At 34.0% G+C, this 21353-nt stretch overlaps 1 protein-coding gene across 18 annotated transcripts in view; it reads right to left on the bottom strand.

Moving 5' to 3' along the window:
- The window catches only part of DMD (dystrophin), an 886326-nt gene that overhangs the window by 535237 nt on the left and 329736 nt on the right, over nucleotides 1-21353 (bottom strand). For all 18 annotated transcript variants that reach the window (XM_088144802.1, XM_088144803.1, XM_088144790.1 and 15 more), the window contains exons 5-7: nucleotides 19791-19883; nucleotides 17772-17944; nucleotides 6439-6557 (exon numbers count right to left, since the gene is read on the bottom strand). In XM_088144802.1, coding sequence (XP_088000928.1) covers nucleotides 6439-6557; nucleotides 17772-17944; nucleotides 19791-19883 — 385 coding nt within the window. The remainder of the gene's footprint in view (nucleotides 1-6438; nucleotides 6558-17771; nucleotides 17945-19790; nucleotides 19884-21353) is intronic.

Genomic DNA, 21353 nt, shown 5'->3' with positions numbered 1-21353 from the left:
TTACTGTAGTTCCTTTCTACAATATTGCTTGGTCACCCAGCAATATTGAATCATATTTTTGGCTCTTACTGGTACCAAGCCTGGATGAGAAAGGAGGAATATTAGGTTTCTGGCTAGCAGCCCAATAACATAATAAATTGTTCACTGCTACTGAAACAGTAAATGCAATTCAGTGATGTCAGCTGGTCAAAATCATTGGAGAACAATTGCTACCCAATGTGTTGTGCAGCATAGGGAGACCTAGTCCAAGTAAGTAAGTCTTATCGTATCCTTGAATTCTATTGGCCCAAATGGTGAAGAAGAATCTGAAAACCATAGGAATAGGAATCACATAGATCTCTGTTTCTCAGTGGCCCAATATATGGTACTTGCTTTAAAGCCAACATCAGCTTAATAGCTTTCCATGACGATTGCAGAAGTGTTTATCAAGGAACAATGTATCAGGACTGGTTCTCCTGAGTGGGACTCTTGCCTCACATCCTAAAGCAGGGGAGAAATACCTGGATTCCATTATCTCCACAGTGTCTGTTCCCACTGAAACTAGTTCTGTTTTGATAGGCTACTCCTACCCACCTGCTACAGAGATTTAGATCTTGTTGTAGCAGTGACAGAAGGAAGAAGAGAGCAGCTTATATAGTTCCTCATTCTGAGGAATTTGTTCTTAGAATTCAGCCTTGTTGAGCTCTCTGCAGGGGCATATCAGCTCATGCCTTAAGGCAGCAATGAGCTTCTCTAGCAGCAATGGGCTGCTAAATATACATTTATATGATAATTTTAGTGGAATCCAGTTACTGCATTTTTGCCATCTCTAAGGATCATCAAGGGTATGTCTGGTGATGGTTTGACATTGCTGGAGGATATGGCTGAAAATATTGAAAAAAGCTGAATTAGCTTTGCTGAATATTTTGTTTAGAAATACAATCTGGAGGTACTGCAAAATGTGCATTGAGGGAGCTCACGTAGCCCATGGGCCACAAGTATCCACTGATAATCATAAATTAACCAATAATAAATATAAATCACAGGGCTGTCTATCCATCATCGTTTTCTAAAGTAATTGCTTGCATTGACTCAAACTGTGGCCAGTTATTACAGTTGTGAAGAATAAAATGCTAGGCATTTGGATACTATTGTTATAAATTCCAGGTGCACAGTCAGTATGTGTCGTGGAGGGGCAGTAAAATTTAGGCTGGCATGATTTTCTGATTGGCTCCAGGATGATAGGAAAGCATGGCAAAGCAGTCTGAGAGTCAATTAACTCTGGCAGGCCACAGTGGAAAATACATTGCTAGTCTTACTGACCCTTGTTCTTACTTCACCAGCCAAGCCCAATACCTCATTTCAAGTTACACTGGCCATGACTGAAAAATAGCTGACATAGATGTCCAGAGTGCCTAACAATTCCTAATTCTGAGGAAAGATTGCTACAGATGAAGTACCAGGCTGGATGAGTGTCTTGGAAAGTCATGACTGTTGCTTTCCAAGTTTGGCAGCAGGTAGAATGTAGCAGGAGCCACCAAAGTGAACCAAGCCATTTGTCACCTTACAGTGGCAATGATGGACCTCTAGATGATATCATTCATGTTTTATGACATATGTTTTTGTCAGAATATATTCAGTTTTAAATAAACATAATACATTTTTTTCATCAATAAACCTAAGCTTTCAGTTTCCTACATGCATTCATCCATTCTGCTCCACAAGATCAGAGCAACTTCTTTCAGTTGTATTACATGCTGTCCCTTTTTTAGCACCCTCTCTCCCCCATTTTTTTTAATTTAACACATCTTTTTATCCATTTATTCCTCTTATTTTGAGTTGGAATGGCCATCATCATAGTAATCACTGAGCAGAAGCCTCTAGCAAGCTTAGAATGTCTAAGCAAGAAATTAAATTAATTCAATTACCTGAATTGAAAATTAGTCCTATATGGATTATAATTCATTAGTTTGGGCTTAGCCTCAGAATATGTGCAATGGGTTTAGTAAATATGGTAAATAAATGCTATGAATGCCACACTACAACTGTGTGTATGACTGCTCAAACATTCATAATTAGAAATAATATAATTCCTAATGTTATTTTTAGAGCAATCACAGCAAGCAGAGCAAAAGTAGCACACACACAGAGACATGCTGCTGTTTGCAGCTCTTTAAGGCATCTACACCTGGGATTTTCTCTGAGTGTCAAATAATTCTGGGGAAAAAAAAAATGCCAGGTAGGTGGGGGGGTGAACGTCTGGGCACAGCTGTTTTAAACAGCAGCAGGAAAATGCTATGAATGTGTCTCCACTTGCTTCAGAAATCCTTCGGGAACTGAAGCTGAAGCTCTGCACAATGTAATGAACAATTCATCTGCCTTAAGGAAAAATAATATTAAGGATTAATTACTGCACTTACATCTAGGAACTTCCTAAAGGTTAATCTTAACAAACTAGTACACTGCACTGTATATTATTTTAAAGTTACTGACTTAAATGCAAAAGCCCAAGTTTTCATAGCACTGAACAAAGTTAAATCAGGCAAGTTGTATTAAACTGAAGAACATTTTTCTGTGCTCTTCTGACAAAAAGATAAATGATTAGTAAATGATTAAATATTCTTTTAATCTAAGAATAATTACGGCTGAAATAGTCTTTTAATCTGGGAATAATTACTACTGAACTACTGTATGATATTTAAAGAAATCTAATGTAACAGTTATTATATTGCTTTCAGCAACAGCTTTCTATGCCATCGTTAAGTATTTGAAAGATAAGATAACATTTAATGGGGAAGGAAGAAAAAGCGCCAGGAAGAAGTGACTATTATCTTCTGTGGACAATTCAGTTCAGTCATTGGAAGGGTTTAGGCATATCCTACTTAGCTCCATGAACACATGCTTTCCTCTAGCTCTGAAAAGCATTTTGCAAGGCTGTATTTAATTTCCGGTTCCTTGAATCAGAACAAATGTTCTGCCTTAGGAAGAATCTTCAATTAAGTTTAAATTTGGTTTGGGATGGTATTTCTTCAGAGTGCTGTGTTCTGAGTAGCCAAATGCAAGCTAAGTGTGCCTTTCATACTTTCTCTCTCTATCTCTCTGTCAAATTTTCTATTTGATGGATTTTTTTTTAAGAGTTCTTGTAAGCTTACCTTCCCCAACCTGGTATTTCCATGTATTTTATACAAGCCCAACAGGCCCTAATCACTGGCTGTGCTCCCTGGCAGTTACTGGGAATATAGTTCGAAACATGTAGTGGATGATACCAGCCAGTTAAAAGGGCATTAGGTAATTTATAAAAAGGACTGTTTTCTCAGACATTGTGAGGAAGAGATGTGGGATTGACAGTAGGGGTGAAAATGCTCTTCTTAAGGCTAGGCTCAGCTGATTCCCTTCCCCCACCAGCACCACCAAAGGGACATGTAGGTTTTAGAGGCTTGGCAATCCAAGAGAAGTGCTCAATTTCTCTAGCATAACCCAGATCTGTGTAACTTTATTCAGAGTTAAGTCCCACTGATTTAATAAACTTAGTCACAAGAAGCTTAACATCAGGTGTAATCCAAATCTCTGATCTATCTAATATGCAACAGTAGTAGACAACATCTCTCCAGTTATTTAACTGAATTAGAATTTTGTGGGGAGCAGAGTTAGCGCTGATTGAATATGGATTCAGAATCACACTAAGCCCAAATATATTACTTTCTATCAATTATTGTTTATTCTCCAAGGAAATAATGTTGAATGATGAACTTAAATGCATTAAAAAGTATTAACTGTCAGAGTTAACATGGAATATTATAGACAGACTATGAAATATTATAGGGAAATTAAATATTTAATACTTTAATAAAATTTTCTTCTTGGGCTATGACAATACCATTCACATTATTTGCTAAATAAAAAGAAGAGGCAAATATTTTTAAAAAGTAGCAAAGAAAATAAATGTGTCAATTTATTTTGAAATGGACTCTGTGCTATGACAATTCTGTTCATCCTATCAGCAGTTCATATGGGCCTTAATAGGATGTTCTAGTGTTTGCTGGAATGCTTAACTGACAAGAATATAGAAATGCAATATAATTAGGAAATAATTATTCCAAATTGCTTTGAATTCTCAAAAACTGAAATCAGACTGTCTCCATCACTACAGCACAGAAAGCATGCTAACTAACTAGCCACCTTATGGTCTTTAAAAATATACGTGTTGTATAACAGATGTCTTCCTTATTATACTATTTTTACTTGCAATCATGATTATTGAAAACTGTTATAAAATACATTTTTCTTAATGTTATCTTTGTTTTCTTTACTGTGCCTTAATTATTCTCAAGGAACTCAATTATATTGTTTTATTATTTTATTTTTTCTTTATTAGAAATAATGAGCAATATCCAATAGCAGTTATGATTGAAATAGTTCAATGTAGCTGAAATGAAGTGGAAAATCATTAGGTTTTTTTCTACTGTATGAATGAAGCTGAGACAAACCACAGGTACATGCTTCTGTAGCTTCATGAAGATAACTTTCCTTCCTTCCTTTCTTTTTAAATTTCTTCCTGTGAAGTCTGAATTCAGCCTACCAGTAATGACTTCCTTCTTCTAACTATCTCAGCTGTGTCTTTCCTTGATTCTGTTCAGTAGTTGTATAATCCCAGGAAAACCCATGTCTGAAGAGAGGACATGCCAAAAGTGCATCCATCCTCCCTCCAAACTACCTTGATTCATCTTGCTGGTGCCAAAAATGCTTATTTTCCCAGGCTCCCAGGCTAATCTGTTACTGGATCAGCCAGCATGCTATTCATTTATAGCTGAAGCCACAAAAGGCAAGGCAATATGATTATGGCTGCATTCTATGAATGTAAGATCAGCCTTTTATACTGAAAATACTGTGACAACATTTATTACTTTAATGGGTAGAATGGCTTAGTGTTGTCATGCCAAAAGGTAATGACAGACTCCATCTACTATCACTTTCAAAACTGTGGTTATTAAACAACACGTAGCTTTAAAAATTTAATACCACAATATTTATAACTTGGTAAATACAGTTCTTTAAAAGCTGAGAATCTCATAACAGTATTAAAATATGCCAATTATTTTTTAAAAAATGTTCTGCATATTACAATAAAACTCAAGAAGAATTCCAATGTATGTGTGATTCTCTCCTTTTGAAAGTCATGCCACTACTATGATTAGAGAAAAATATCTCATATAAAAGTATACACAGACCTCAACATTTTGCTTGGACCTAATTCATAAAAACTTTGAATTAAGCTTGATCTAATTTTGAACCTGCTCAGCGTGACTCCAGACCAAATCAACAACATGATTGAAGAATCTGAAGCTTTGTGCACCTTGGTTTTATGATTCAAAGAAGTACAGAATGGGTGTTTAGCTTTTTACTTTCTAAACTGATGAAATTTGAAGGTCTGACAAGTAGATGTAGTGCCTGATTTTTGCATCTTTATTTTTAGAAATGAAATATTAAGGAGAGTACATATACCTAGTTTGAGACAATGCTGGTTCCCAAGTACACATCAATGTGCAAAGACAGATTATTTTCTGCACTAATAGAGCAACTAAGAGTTAATTAACAATTAAACATATCTATTTTATACTCATATATGATATAAACAGATATACAACATACAACGGAAACACAACTGTACTGAATTGTTCAAAAAGGCTTAGTCTGATATCAGAATCCACTTCCAACTTAAGCATTCAAACGTAGTCAAAGGTGCTCAAAATATATGATATACCTTTCTCCAATAAGAAATAATACCATAGATTAAGATCATACTGGTTTGAGAGAAGGAGGATAGAATTTCAAAAGAAAAACAAATTGTTTCTAGATTCTTCATATATTTATGTACCTAGTAGTTACTGTGCATTCTCTATTATTAAGAAAATAACTGTTCAATTTTGAAGCCCAGCAATAGCTGCTAATTGGACCCACTGTGTTTTTAAATAAGTATCACACAAGGAAAACGTGAATTCTGGGGAAATAAGAAACTGATATAATTGTTAAAATACTTAAAATAAAATTCTGTGTCTGAGTGAGGTACAGTAAAAGTGAAATCTGTATAAAAATAATGATTTATGAATCACTACCTGCAATCCTTACATGCATAATTTTAAGGGTTAAGGAATTTTAGAAAGAATTCCTAATTGTAAAAACCTGTGAAGAATAGCACTTATTTTAGTTGGATACATAATAACAATAAACAGAAACAGTAAGCTGGCTATATTAAAACAAAAAAACAAGTTAGCTGTAAATCTATAAATGCTAGTCTGCATCCTCTGAGCCCTTGAAAGTTTATTATCCTGAAGAGGATAAAGAATTTTGAAGGCTCACTGAACTAAATGAAAATCTATCTATTTAAAAATATAAACCTTTTTCTAATCATCTGTGTGAAAAAAAAAATGTGTCTCTACACAGAATCTTATTTGCACAAACCTTCAGGATCAAGGAGTTTCTCAATTCCTAGGTGCCTCTTAGCTATGTTGAATGCATGGTCTAATCTCTGCACAGCTGACTGTTGATGAACCACATCGTCCCAATTGAAGAGATCTGGCCTGGGGAAAAGCAGGAAGCACAAGGTTACTTTCAGAATCATGTATCTGTGTATGTTCACAGTCTGTATTCCAAATGCTAGAGAACGACAGATAACAAGAGCAGTATCGTATACACTTTTTTTTTTAATTATCTAATAAAAAATAAAACATGAAACAAAAACCCAGATGATATCCATTAAATGTTTTATGTTTAAATAGTTTATAGGCAGGAAGAAATCCCATTTTAGAGAAACAATATGGAATTCTATACTGTTAGTTACACTGTTGTGGTATAAATAATTCTATTAACTTGTGACTCTGTGTTTTTGCTAAGAACAATCCATGAGAACGTAAATCACTTTTCATGGCTACAGAATAACTTTAATCATGTTAAAGACATTTGTGCACAGAACAGTCCATGATGGAACAATATAATAATACAGAGGATCATCTTAGACTTCATTGAGCCTTCTTCAGTTATTTTGCCCTATGGCATACATACACAAGCAGTGAGGATGGGAAGCCTGACTGTGCTTTCCTTTCATTCAGCCCATTTTTTTTCCTTGATACAAGTCAGCTATTGTCCATTCTCCCTTAGATATCAGGCACACATAGATAAAAGGCATGTGTGGAGATATACAAAAATTCTACTGAGAAACGCAATGTTTAATTTAAGGTGGCTATATCTGCAAAGTACTTACTGTCACTCTGTCCAAAGAATCTATTCCATTCAGTCATTCAGTCTCAATACTAGGTCAAGTGGTGCTGGCTTATTTGTTGTTTGTTTATTCATTTATTTATGCACATGCAAACTTTCTGAATAATCACACCAAAAATTCAGTAATATCCCACCTGTAATATCATGTAATTTCCTGTGACAACGTAGGAATCTCATGTATAATACCAACACTCTCTCTCTCTCTCTCTCTCTCTCTCTCTCTATATATATATATATGGTTTTAGATTTGCCAGAACTCATCGACAATCATTTGTTTTGCAAAAAGAAAATGGATTATTTTAAGTTTGACACACCATGCTGTAAATCTGCTTTCTTTCAGAACCCTAAGAATTGTATTACACACCACCCCCAATCCTTTTTTTTTTTTTTAATTTATATGCTGCCCGACTCACAGTGACTCTGAACATTTCTTCAAAAATCAAACACTCTTATTAGAGTCATGATCTGGATTGCATTCAATTTTAAAAGAGAATTTGTAGAGACCAGGTAAAAATACATTTTCACCTGAATAAATTGTAACAGAAAAATGACATGAAATAAAATGGAACAAATAAAATACACTATAAATACAGACATTAGCCTATCCCAACTCTAAAATACTAAAATGAACCTGACATTTGTACGTAAAAATACTAAAATGTAAAATATTTAAAACTAAATTAGAAATTTATTTATGAAATACTAAGTAAGTAGAAGTTTTAATCAATGTGCTGAGATACTTTACAATAAAATGTTGGTTTGATCAACTACTAAAATATTAACAGGTTAAAATACTTAAATGTGACTATTACTCCTTCTATAAATCAGTTTATTTGCAATTAGAACTTTAATTTTAATGTTTAAATTCCACATATTTACAGCTATTTTCCCATTGTTTTTTAGATAAACTTGTGTTCTGCATTATAATAATGCCATGTTTGGCATTTTGCTGGTAACATGATTTTAGTTTGTTTATCTACAGATAGATACCTTACCTAAGTATTATCTGGCACTGCTCAGATTTGTTTTGTTTTCTGTGGGCATTTCTTATACAGGCAACAATACAGAAGGTCATGGACCAGAGTTTCTAACATACATTTCCTGCATGGCAGGGTTTTTCATTAAGTGGGGTGTTTTCACATCTATCATAAAGGACTGCTGAAGGGAAACTTTTAAAGCAGGCTTGGGTAAAGGCTTTGTATATACTGGTGTATTTTTGTTTAAAGGAATAAAGGTATAAGAGAGAAAGAAAGAATCTGTTCATCTATAGGTTTTTCTTTTTTCTTTTTCCCAGCTTCTCAGTCCCAGTACATGATAAATTCCAGATAGGCTGTAAAGCATAAAGTTACCAAATTAATTTTCAGCATAAATTGACTCATAAAGATTTATGCTAGCATGTCAGGATATTAAAAGATTTATCAGTTAAGGTATTATATTTGATAACTCCTGGTTGTAGATGAATGTGCAGCCTCTGTAAAAAGACTAGAAAAGTTCAACAGCTTCGAAGACACAGAGACAGATACACAGTGTGGGTAAAAATACAAATAAGTCAGTTATAGTTATCCAACAGGACTGATAATGACCTAACCACAAACATCGCTATTCTCTAAGTAAACAGGCATCAATCTGAAATGAACGTAACACTTTAACTAGACCAAATTTTATTAGCAACATAAAAGTAGTGGTGCAAGTCTGGAGTCCAGGGCAGCAATGTGCTAGCATAGATGTGAGGATAAGAAGGAACCACAATAAGTAAACAGCACTCCTATATACCACAAGGATTATGCATATATTTATATTATAAAATGATTTTGGAAATAATAGTTCAATGTGACTGTCATCCACAGCAAACGTTTTTACAAGCAGCATTCCACATTACTTAATTTGCACAATTTTTTCTTATGAGATCGGTTGGCATTGTTTTCTTAGGAAGAATGGAGTGAGTAATCTCATTGCTTCATCTTTTTCAGAAGCAGCTTTCTCAAGAGAATACCAGTAATGGAATTTAATGTAGATTGCTCTATGCATTTAATGCAGATTGCATATCCGGAAGGCTCCAACCCTGATGACATTCAGGAAGCTATTTTGCCAAGTCCTGGAACAGAGTGAATAGAGGATTCCCCTGTTCCCCTGCTGAATAGAAGATAATATTGTTGTTCTTATTGTTATAGTTTTTTTGGGGGGAGGCTTTCATTATTTCTTTTTGTACTTTGTATTTTTTAAATTGCAAGCTACTGAGAGTGACTGGCAGCCAGACGGCCTATAAACTTTATAAATGAATGAATGAATGAATGAATGAATGAATGAATGAATGAATGAATGAATGATGAATGAATGAATAAATACTTTATTTATCCAATTTATATGACACTCATATAAAACAGGCAATTAAAGTTGAATTTCTATTAAATTCAAACAAAAACAAAACAAGTCAAGGTCAAATGCAATCTCTGTAGTTTCCCATCATGTACCTCAATGCCAGAACTTCCATCATTAATATCCCAGCCCCAGTACCTAGTACCAATAGCTAGGTCTTAATAGCCTTCCAAAAGGCTGACAGAGTTGAGAACATCTGGATGTTTGGGGATGGAGGCTATTCCATAGGGCAACTACCATGATAGAGAAGGCATACTTCCTCGGGCCCAGGTAACATTATTTCACCAAGAGTACTCAGAGCAGGCCAACTCTGACAGATCTGGTGGGATAGGCATAAACCACTAAGGAAAAGTGGTCCCACATATAACCTGACCCATGGCATGTAGGTTTTAACAGTGACAACCAGCACCTTTGAATTGCACCTGGAAGTCCACTAGTAGCCACTGCAGCTAATATAGTAATAGTATTAAATAGGCTTACTATGTGCACCCAAAACCTCACGTGCCACTACATTCTGGACCAGCTGCAGCTTCCTAATACTCTTCAAGAGAGACCCATATGTAGTACATAGTTCAATGGAAAATGAGTAAGGCATGAGTGACTGTAAGCACTGCTTCCCGATCTAGGAATGGGCACAAATGGTATATAAAGTCTATTTGTGTGAAAGGTCTCTGACTACAGCTGCCACCTGTTCCTCAGGTAAGAGTTATGAGTCCAGGAGAAGCCTGAAATTATGTACCAACTCTGTCCAGATTTAACGATGGAAAATTACTATATTGGGGGTGGGGTGGGGGGACTAAAACCTCAGCTACTCAGTCATCAGGATCGAGCTGAAGCCAGTTCTTTCCTATCCAGACCTGTACTTCCTTCGAACACTGGGGAAGCATTTCCGTAGCATTTCTTGGAGAGTCCAGGACAGGAATGCACAATTGACCCCATGCTAAAGCTGTTAAATAGGTAAAGGACATCCCACAAAGCAGGGGCCTAAAGCCAGACCTCTTTCCTACTATCAGTACTGACTGGAACCAGTTTTGGAGGAGGCAGGAAAACCCATAAACAGGGATGCATTGAAAATATGGTTTGTGAATGTGTATGAATTATGTTGTGTTAACAGTCTGTATTATAAATTGGAAGCATGAAATGTCTTTATTTAAATTTAGTGTTACGTCTGATATTTAAATTTTCATTACTGGTATGAAATGATACATTATGAAGAGATCCTATAGAATAAGTTGAAGCACCAAAAGTTGGGGAAAAGACTTTAAGCCCACAGTGGACACTGGGTTCACTGAAACTTCCCTTTCTTAAGTCCATTTGAATTGGAATTACTTCAAAAGCGATCTTCGGAATAGCAGTTTTTCTAAAAAAAATGTTCTGGTGAGTGTCACTTCATTCCACATTAAGGAAAAGAATAGCAATTTAAAGAATTTAAGATCAGTGGCAAAAAATTTAACAAGGACTTAAATAAGAAAGTTTAAAATGGATTAAGGGACCAGTTAAATTTGAAGCATCAGGATTTTTATTAAAGTGTTTTTAAAATAATTATATAAACAAAATAATACCTTTGGGGGAATGCAGACTGTTTAGAATTTTAGTAGAAAGACAATTGATGGACTTTGCAAAACAAAGAGATAAAAGAAAACTGACACAAACCATGTGGCCATAGAATTACAGAGGGTCAGAAGGTATCACAGACTTAAGGACTAGAGAAAGGCGAAAAGAAAAAAAAAGAAGTCCTCTGTCGACTTTGGTACCTGATGAAATGGGTGTTATTAGAAAAGTAGTGAAACCTATAGAAATGACAGAAAAAGGTATCACACTTGAGACATTTCAAAAGATCTTTGAGGAATTGGGAAAGAAGGTTACAGCTACAATAACAGCATCAATAACTGCCTATGTGAATACATCATTTAAAAGAGATCTGAAAGAGGAGTTAAAAGTAGACATGAAAAATAATCTTGAAGAATTACAGGACAACTAAGTGGAGAGGTAATTCAAAGTGAAGTCAAGGTGGAAATTTTGGAAAATTAAATAGAAATTTTGGAAAATAAAACAGAGATAATAAACAGAAGGGAAATACAAACATTAAGTCAAGAAATGAAAAATGATGTGGATAATGGACCTACTGGATTCACAAGAGAAAGGAGGATTTACAGAACAACTTGGTGAAAATAGTTAGCAGAGGGCTGCTGAAGCTTCAAAAAAAAAAAAAAAAATTAGGATGGGCAAAAGTAGATATGGATAGAAACCAAGCCCTACAATAATATTTCAATATCAAGAATTAATAATGTCAGAATACTACACAAGAACAAAAAAATATAAAATTGACTTCTTTGATCAGGGATAAAGATAATAAGTAGTTTTATAAAATACTGGAAACCCTTTATGGACTTTTTGCTGAAACTGGACAGAACTGTCACTGCTTTTTGGTTTGTGGATTAAAATGGGTTAGAATATGGAAGTGATATATGTTATGTAATTTCAAAGAGGGAGGAGAGATGTCAAGTTTGTTTGTACCTGCTGTAAAGAAGATCAGAAGTCACTTCTTTAAATATCTTTTTCTTTTTGACTTGTCTTTTTAATTTTTCTTTTATTTTATACACTCTCTATCTTTTCTTTATATTTCTTTTCCCTCTATTTCTCTTTCTCTGTTTAATTTCATTTTGTATTAGCTTTTATTGCTGTTAAAAATATTTCATAAAAATCATTAAAAATTTAAAATAATTTCTTATTTTTCTATTCCCCCAGGTTCTTAACTTTGTAAAAATATTTAAAGACAATATCATTTACATAAACAAAGGGGTGGTTGCCACGCATAGGTACACACTCAAACACACATATATAGGAGCTTATGTGTGTATGGGTGTGTGTGTATATGTGTGTATGTGTATGTGTGTGTGTGTGTATATTCACACATACATACACACATATACAGATGAGAAAAAATCGTGGTCTTAGAAAAAACAATTTAAAAAATGTAAGTTGAGGAAAAAAACACTTGTCATTTATTACAAACTATTAAAATTGGATTAAAGTATAGCAAAAAAGCAAAAGTCTTGGGTTGTGAAACTGTAGTATTTTGTTGTGTTACATTCAATTATATTTATTCTACTATATTATTGCATTTCATTATTTATTACAATGTTCATCCAATTTTTTTAAAAAAAATAGTATAAGTGGTTCATCAACATTATTTGATTTGTAGAAGCTATTAAAAATAATCAATAGACAGAAAAGGGAAAAGGAAAAGAATGAGAAGTGAAGTAGTGAGAACTGGTGATTTTGGTATATTATTAAGCCAAAATAAATCATGCAAGATATTCAATACCAAAAGATTACAAGTATTAAACATAGTTATGGCTATAAGAATTTCATGTGCTATTGTTAAGAAAGCTTATACACTCAAATCTAAAACAATATTGTTCCCCAAAGCATAGATTGAATGCAAATGTTTAACTCTTTTTAAAGTTTTGATGCTTTACACATTTATCTGAGAGCATTATAGTTCAGAAATTATTCTATTTGACTTCCGGGGATCAAATGAGAGACTGATGATGATTCCATGAAAAGCAGAACTGATGACTGAGGCAGAATGAAGAGCCATTGGGTAGACCGGGTCTCTGATAATTCCTCTCGGGACAAGGAGAGCAACCCACAACCCACAAATGCTCCAGACAGCTGTTTGAGAGAAGACCACAAGGCAGTAGTATCTGGCAGGTTTAGAGCTCTGGGAGATGAGGGAATAACCATCTTGCTCAAACTGAGGTTGGCACCTTTGAAAGGACACCAAGTTTGCATACTTACTTTTCTAATCATTTTTGAAAATTGCTTGTTAACTGCTTTTCAGCTATTAGGAACAAGTTTTATAGTACTGGATGAATTTCCTTCAATCCTTAGCAGATAAAGTTTTAACCCCAATTTTTTTTTTAGAATAAACAGAAAAAGGGTGATTAAAACTTTCATTTTAGAAAGTTACAAATGAACTAAGAGTCCAGATAAATTTGAAATAAGATTTTGGAATTAATTATGAAGAATCCTTCCCATGGGAAAATGCTTTTGTCTTAAATTATTTAAAGAAAACACAATAAGATAAGGTTTTGGATACTAGAGGGAACTAGAGGGAACTAAAGATTACAATTAAAGGAGAACACTACAATACAGAATGAAGCAAAATATTTTAATATTGGACGTATTGAAGGATATTTTTGAACAACGGACCCACAAGTTAATTTTAATAGCATCTGCCTCTATAGATAGACTGTGTATAAAAGATGTTATGGAAGAGGAACAAGTTCTATCTGACAAGATTGAGACTGAGTTGAAAGTAGATTTAAAAATGACAGGCTACAAGAATGACATGGAAAAGGATATTACACAGGTCATACAAAAGAAATTGGCTGATGTCTTAATAATTAAAAGGAATACACAAACAATAAACCAAGAGAATGATCTGGATAATTTTCCAAAATTGGATTTACAAAAGAGGCTTTTTAAAGTTTTGAAGAATTTTGTTCAAAGGGACAAAATAAAAATGAAAATAAGCCTATAACATTATTTAAAGGGACTAAAGATTAAGATTATTAGAAGTAAAAGGAAGGAATATAATTCTGGTTTATTTGATCAAGGTTAAAATAGATATGTTGTTATCTCTGGTAACCCTTAATAGACTTTTGCTGACATCAGGACTGAAATGACAAGGCTTTATGGATTTGTTTATAGATAAGAGATGGGATATGGGAAGAAGATATCATTTGTTGTATTTTAAGAGGTGATAAGTTACTAAAATTGTTTACACTTGGTCTGATGAAGGTGGCAAGTCACTTCTTTATACATTTCTTTTCTTTTTCTTTACTATATCCTTATTTTTTCTTTCTTTTTCTCTTTTTCTTTCTTTTCTGCACTTTCTACACTTTCTTTTCATTCTATTTTTTTTCCAGTTTGTATTGGTTTTTACTGCTGTAATTATAACTGTTAATAAAATAACTATATATAAAAATATGATTCTTCTTTAACTCAATGAGCTTTATCAATAGAACTTTGGAGACTAGTGTTAAAAGATCTGATAAATTTGTTTTCATTATCATGCAGCATTAAAGAAACATGTAAATTAATTAGGCTAATCACAATGTGTTTTCTAGTCAAAATATCCCAAATGATATTTGTCTATTAGAATCAATCAAGAAATGAATGAGATAGTGTTATTCTAGTGCACAATATAACTTATTTCAAGTATGCTGGCATGTTAAATGTGAACAGTTTAGCTTTTGAAACTTAGCACCCCTTAGGGTAAACCTTAGGGCAACTTCTTGTAAGAGGAGCAAGATCTTTGCTTTAAATTTAGCTTCTGACTGAAGTGCCTGTTTTTGTTATTTCTGTATCTAAACAATATAAACTATTTTGTACAGTTAAATGAAGGACAGAACATCACTTAATGGATGAAAGGATACTTTTCCATCCAAAGCTATATGATATTCACTAACATCCTTAAAAGTAAAATATAGTTATACTTCTGTGATAGTTTTATGCTGGTTGGCAAAGACATATATGCAATCTTTCCAGATTGATTTATCAAATTTTGACTAGGAAAAATATAAAATTCTTAGAAACTATGATTAAAAGGAGAGCATCTGCTAATGAGATCTCTATACAGATGATTCAGAAATATAATTATCTACTTATTAATAGTTCCTGAGTTCAGTATATAATAATCTATTTGTTATGTCCCAGTAATGATTCCAGATGTAAAGGTAATAACCTGATAATGCTATGTGGACATATCAGCTGAACGAGACACTAAGCCAAGATTTATAACAAAGTACTGTTGGCTTAGTGGCTATGTTTACAATTGAAATGTTTGATTCAGTAAGAGTTAGGAATTCCACAATGAGCAAGACTTTATAGCTGTGGAATAATATAATTGTTATATTAATTGAGAAGTTTCCTCAGGTACTATTTAAATGGATGTAACTTTTTAGCACACTAAGGCTATAATTTTATGGGGTTCTTGATTCTTCCCTTCCCTTCTTCCTGAGAATTGAGAGAGGAGAGACCCAACGGTTCTAAAAATTTGGGTTCATGTTTCCACTGGAATTATTGAGTCAGAATCCTCCTCCTCTTCCTCCTCCTCCTCCTCCTCCTCCAATATGCAGCAAATTCTGAATGCTGATCCTAGGAGTCTTTCTGGAAAAAAAAAGTGCTTGGAGAAATTTTTTTTTTTTCCTGCAATGTACTCAGATTAGATACATATTATATAAACTGCTACAGAAAATTAGAAGCTTCTCTCAGGCAAAGCTTAAGGTCAGTTTTGCCAGTTTCAAATACCTAAATACTAAATTAAGTCTTGCTGGGTTGCTACTATGAATGTTGTAATTAAAACACTACACTGTTATTAACTGCCTCACAAATAATCAGCTGGTGCTTGTTGCTGTTATATATGAACAAAGAGGTGGTAGTTAAATGGTCAGGAACATCGCTTTCTGTTTCTAAAGCAGCTTGAACAATTCATTTCTCTCACCCTTATTTCACAGTTAAAACTATTATATTGGAATGGATCAGAGACAAGTATATTGCAGGGGCAAAAAGTGTGCAGAAGAATAAAATCAAGCAATTGGTTTGAAACTATATTTTTATGTCATTCATAGGCTTCTTTATTTTTTTGCATCCAAAATCTCTGAACTTAGACATGAGTTTATAATGTGCCTGAGCAAAAAATGGGCATCCTTTTCCAGCTTAATAAGGTATAAGCTGATTGCCAGAGGAAAGGGGAAGAGTTAAAGCTTCATTGGACAGATATCACAGAATGATGGCATAAGTGGAAAAAATGCTTAAAGTTTTATATTTTTATTTAAAATATTCCTACATGGAAAATTAATGAAATTCAAATTAGGAAGGTGTAAGTCTTCAAATATGTAGGCATTGATTTTCAGTCTTTTACCTCCTAGAGATTTCAATCATCAGATCTTAAGTTGTGTGTGCAAAAAGCTTCTAATGCAATAATCAGATACATATGCCATAAAGGAGAGCACCACATATCTTCACCAATCAATTTATTTAAAGTCAAAGGCCTCAGTCTTCTGTTGCTTGGAACACAAAGCTCTGTGCACAGGGATATCTCCATGCTAGAAACAATTCAATCTACATATCTGAGATCTATTCTCATATCCTGCCCAATTGCAAACACACTACTTCAATTAGAGCTCAACTGTATCTCTGTTCAGGTCTGTTTGAAGCTCTGCTGGCTAAAGAACTGTCTATCTCAAACAAATATATAGGGTGAGATCTTGACTTAGTTTCTACAGATAGGCATACCTCACCATGGGAAAAACAAAATTTGTCCATCCAAAAGCCTGGGGTAAAGTCAAGCAGTTCTCGATATGCAGAGAGATAGAACTGTTAATCTCACAGCTCTATTGCACTGTATGTGTGTATGTATATATCCTAATACCTTATCACATTTTTGTGCCTTTCCACATTAGAATATTTATACCTGTTGTGTCTAGATGCCCCACTGTTGATGGTGTTGATGGAGAAATTTAATAATATTCTCCATCAAAAGTTTTTATGCACATATTCAGATACTGAAATTGAATCAGTTGAACATATATTGTTCAATTGACCTATGCAGGTAGTCCCCAATTTAAGAACGAGTTCCTTTCCCAAGATCTGTCCTTAAGTTGAATCTGTATGTAAGCTGGAACAGTATTATTGTAGAACGTGAACCATTGTGTATTCAACTCAATTTTTCCTACAATAGGCTCTATTCTTAACTATGGGTCCTGTATCCCAGGTGTTCTAACTCAGGGACTTACCTGTACATCCTTCTTAAAGACTGAAGCTAATCCTCTCTAACTATAATCCACACAGGTAGATCCCAACAGGGACTGCATTTTCTGCTAAATAATCAGTATTTTGAAGTTGAGAAAAGTGAATAAATTCTGTGATATAGCAATTGCTATTAAAAACCCTTTATCTTAGTTTCTTTTATGAACACAGCTTTTATCCTGGATGCTTTAAATTTTAACAGTGTATGCATGCATGCATACACACGCACACACACACAAACATCATACAAAGAGAGAAAAAGAGGCAGAGACATAAGGAAAATTGCTTTTTTACTACTGAATTTGTAATAAGTTTCATACCTGTGACTGTGTATGAGTGCATTGAAAGCCAAACCATCAGACCAGCTATTGGTGAAATTAAAAACATTGACCTGTGGATAGTTCTGAGTTGATTGACGAACCCAGCTCAACAAGATCTTTTCACTGTTTGTTTGTTGCAGTCCAGCCATGATGTTTTTCATTACATATTTGACCTAGGTTATAAGATAGAATTTCATCATTAGCTAGATTTGTTTATGAAGGCAACCTACTTCCCTTCTATAAATCCAACTCAGCTTTTTCAACTTCATTTTAGCCTTCTTCATAGTATTTTTTTTTTCAGCCCAGTTATCCAAAGGGCCTAATCTTCTCAGCTGAGAATCTGCTAAACTGAAATAGAATAATCTATTCCTACATATTTGGTGCCAGTCACTAAAACTCAGTTTCAATTCAGACAATTGTAGAAATAAATCTTACTGTTTAATTTCAATACATTTGATGAATAGAATATCAGGGTAATTATAGACATGGATCCAGTAAGGGGGCAGCTTTGAATACTGTAATTTTATCTTCAACAATAACACTCATATGCCTTTCAAAAACATATTCAAGAGTTGGAGCCTTAAGTGCTCTGGAGAGTGTTGCTGGGGACAAACTATTGGTCAATATTGCCTCCCTCACTCAGGATCTACAAATTGATCATGAGGAATTATTATTATTATTATTATTATTATTATTATTATTATTATTATTATTTTATTCATGGAGCATAAGGTTTGGTTTTAATATATCAAGGAACATAATGTTATAACATAAAAATAATCCTGCATCTATTTTTACATCTCAGAGCTATTTGTATGACAGAAAGAGAGGGACAGAAAGGAAACACGAAGATTTGTTTCTACAGAAGCAGCCATATTAATCTTGTGGCTCCTAAAATGATCACATTAGTTACAATATATGATACTGAGGATAATCAGTTGTATGAAGTATAGTCTTAAGAAATGAATGTACCGTATTTTTCGATCAATAAGACGCACCCATGTACAAGACGCCCCTCACTTTTCCAACCCAAAATTAAGAAATCAATATTTTAAAGATCATGCAGAACACATTTTTATTTGGTAGTTAGGTAACTTTTACCTGATACACTCAGTGGGAGGAGGTCCAAACCGTTCTCTGCAGCTCTATTTCCATGCTCTTTTGCATAACTGATTACATTCAATTATGAGTGAAACTGCCGATAGCTTGTCTCTGCAAACAGACTTCCTCCAATTGGTTTGTTCAGCATCAGCTGACATCAGTTACATAAGGCTCGTGATTGGAGGAAGTTTGCTTGCAGAGACAAGCTATTTCACTCGTTATTGGAGGCTAGGAATAGGAGGAAGCCTGTTTGCAGAGACAAAGTATGGGCAGTTTTGCAACTGCACGGTTCTCTCCTCTGCTTACTTCCTTGCATAAGACACCCTTCAATTTTTAGCATAAGGATTTTAGAAAAAAGTATTGTCTTATAGTCAGAAAAATACGGTAATTGTTTTGTTTTTATTTTCACGGATTTTTGCTCATTTTACCAGTGATATAGACGCTTTAAAAAAAAAAAAAAGTAATACACTTTTCCTTTAAGTGACATGTTGGGAGCCAGAGCCCTGAAACAAGTGGTAACAGGATAGTGAAATATGCACAGCCAGGACAATGCATTTTAATTAAAATGATTTACTCCCATACATTTGATTATTTGCCATATATTTAATAATTTATGAGGCACATTAAAAATAACAATCTGGTAATAACTGCTGGAGAATGTCTGAACTTCCCCCGAGGTTTTGGTGAACTGCATTTTTTGCACCCCACATTGTAGCAGTTCTCAAATTGGAATTAATAATAGTAGAAAAAAATGTATATTTTCCATGTTTGTATTATTCCTTAATGTAACAGAAGAGAGCCCAAATAGTTGTTTCATTAACATTCTGCTGCAAGTCTGTATTCAACAGCTACTTTAGTGTCCTTGTATTATTAAATGTAATACATCCTACAGCTTTTCCAAAAACAATCAGTTGATACCTGCCAGTGGAGAATTATACTCCAGACCAATCCAAGGGTCAGTTTATGATTTCCATCCACAATATCTATACTGCCAATATTTACCAGATCTACCTGTTAGAACAAGACAAACAGAACAATAGATACAAATTAAGCAAAGGAACTACTTTTATTTTGCAAAGTAACAGTAATAAAATGGAAGTAATGGTTTACATTTCCAGGACAATGGCAAAATAAATCATTGCTGAATTAATATAATCAGACTTGTAAAAGTCATCATATTTTTTAAATGTATCCATTCAGGGTAGTATATGTTTGCATATTTATCTATCATTTAGTTTGTAGAGATGAATAAATATCTAACAAATATTTGACAATTTGATGACAGAATGCAAACAGTTGAAATCATTAGAGGAAAATGAAATTGGCAAGGATGCAACATTATACTACAAAATAAACTTAAACTCAAATGATTAAATACTCTTTAATAAAATGCTTTGGTTGAACAGTGAAAGAGAGCTTGCAGAAACAACTATATTTATAGCTCCTTTCATAGTATACATTTTCTTGAAAATTATCCAGTAATAATAGGCTGAAAATTTAGGAAAGATATGGAATGGGGAAAACAAAAATAACATATAGGCATTCCACTAATTTATGGAGGGATTAATATAAAATATTTATTTATTATATCTTCTCCATTGTAAAGTTTTTTTAGACATTATTCTGGATCAGCTCTCAATCCAGAAAAAGGAAACAAAGTGAGATTTATAATTGACCATATTTTTATTTGAATACTTCATCTATGATACTGTATTTGTTCTAGACTTACAACCATTCATTTAATGACCATTCAAAGTTACAATGGGAGTTATGACTGGTCCTCGCACTTACAACCATTGCAGCTTCCCTGCAGTCACATGATCAAAATTTGGGCACTTGGCAACCAGCATGTAGTTATGATAGTTGCTGGGGTCATGTGATTCCCATTTGTGACCCTCCCAAGGGGCTTCTGACAAGCAAAGTCAATGGGGAAAACCAGATTAATTTAATGACCACTGGTTCACTTAATGAGCACAGTGATTCACTTAACGACCACAGCCAAAAAGATTGTAAAATTGGGCATGAATGACTTGACGACCACATCTCTAGCGATGGAAGTTCCGGTCCCAACTGTGGTCATAAGTCGAGAGCTACCTATAGTGGGATTGTATGAGTTGATATATTTCTACATGTGTCAGTTCATAAAATTTTCAGGTTCTCCTTCATTAGATTCCCCCAACTAATTTTCATATCATTAGCTTTTAAAACTCAAACACCATGCATGCAATTTTGCCCCAAATGTTTCCTTAACAGGACTATGTTTCCACATTTCTTTATCATCCTGTATAACTGGGTGATATTTTTGCCTAATACTTCATTTCAGTGGTGATACTAATTCTTCTAAACAGATTTTTTCTTATTTGATCTCTGTGTATTGCCTAATCTCTAATCAATATTTCCACTGACGTTCCTGCCTCTCTTATCCATCATTACAAACTCCCATTTCTTCATTACAGACAATTTATTTATCCATCTAAGGGG

This window comes from Python bivittatus, unplaced genomic scaffold, assembly GCF_059951505.1.
Source record: "Python bivittatus isolate LINGU-HERP-01145 unplaced genomic scaffold, Pbiv_v1 ctg000350_np1212, whole genome shotgun sequence".
NCBI lineage: Eukaryota > Metazoa > Chordata > Lepidosauria > Squamata > Pythonidae > Python > Python bivittatus.
Note: the sequence above shows the minus strand (reverse complement) of the source record. Positions and strands in the feature narration are given on the sequence as shown.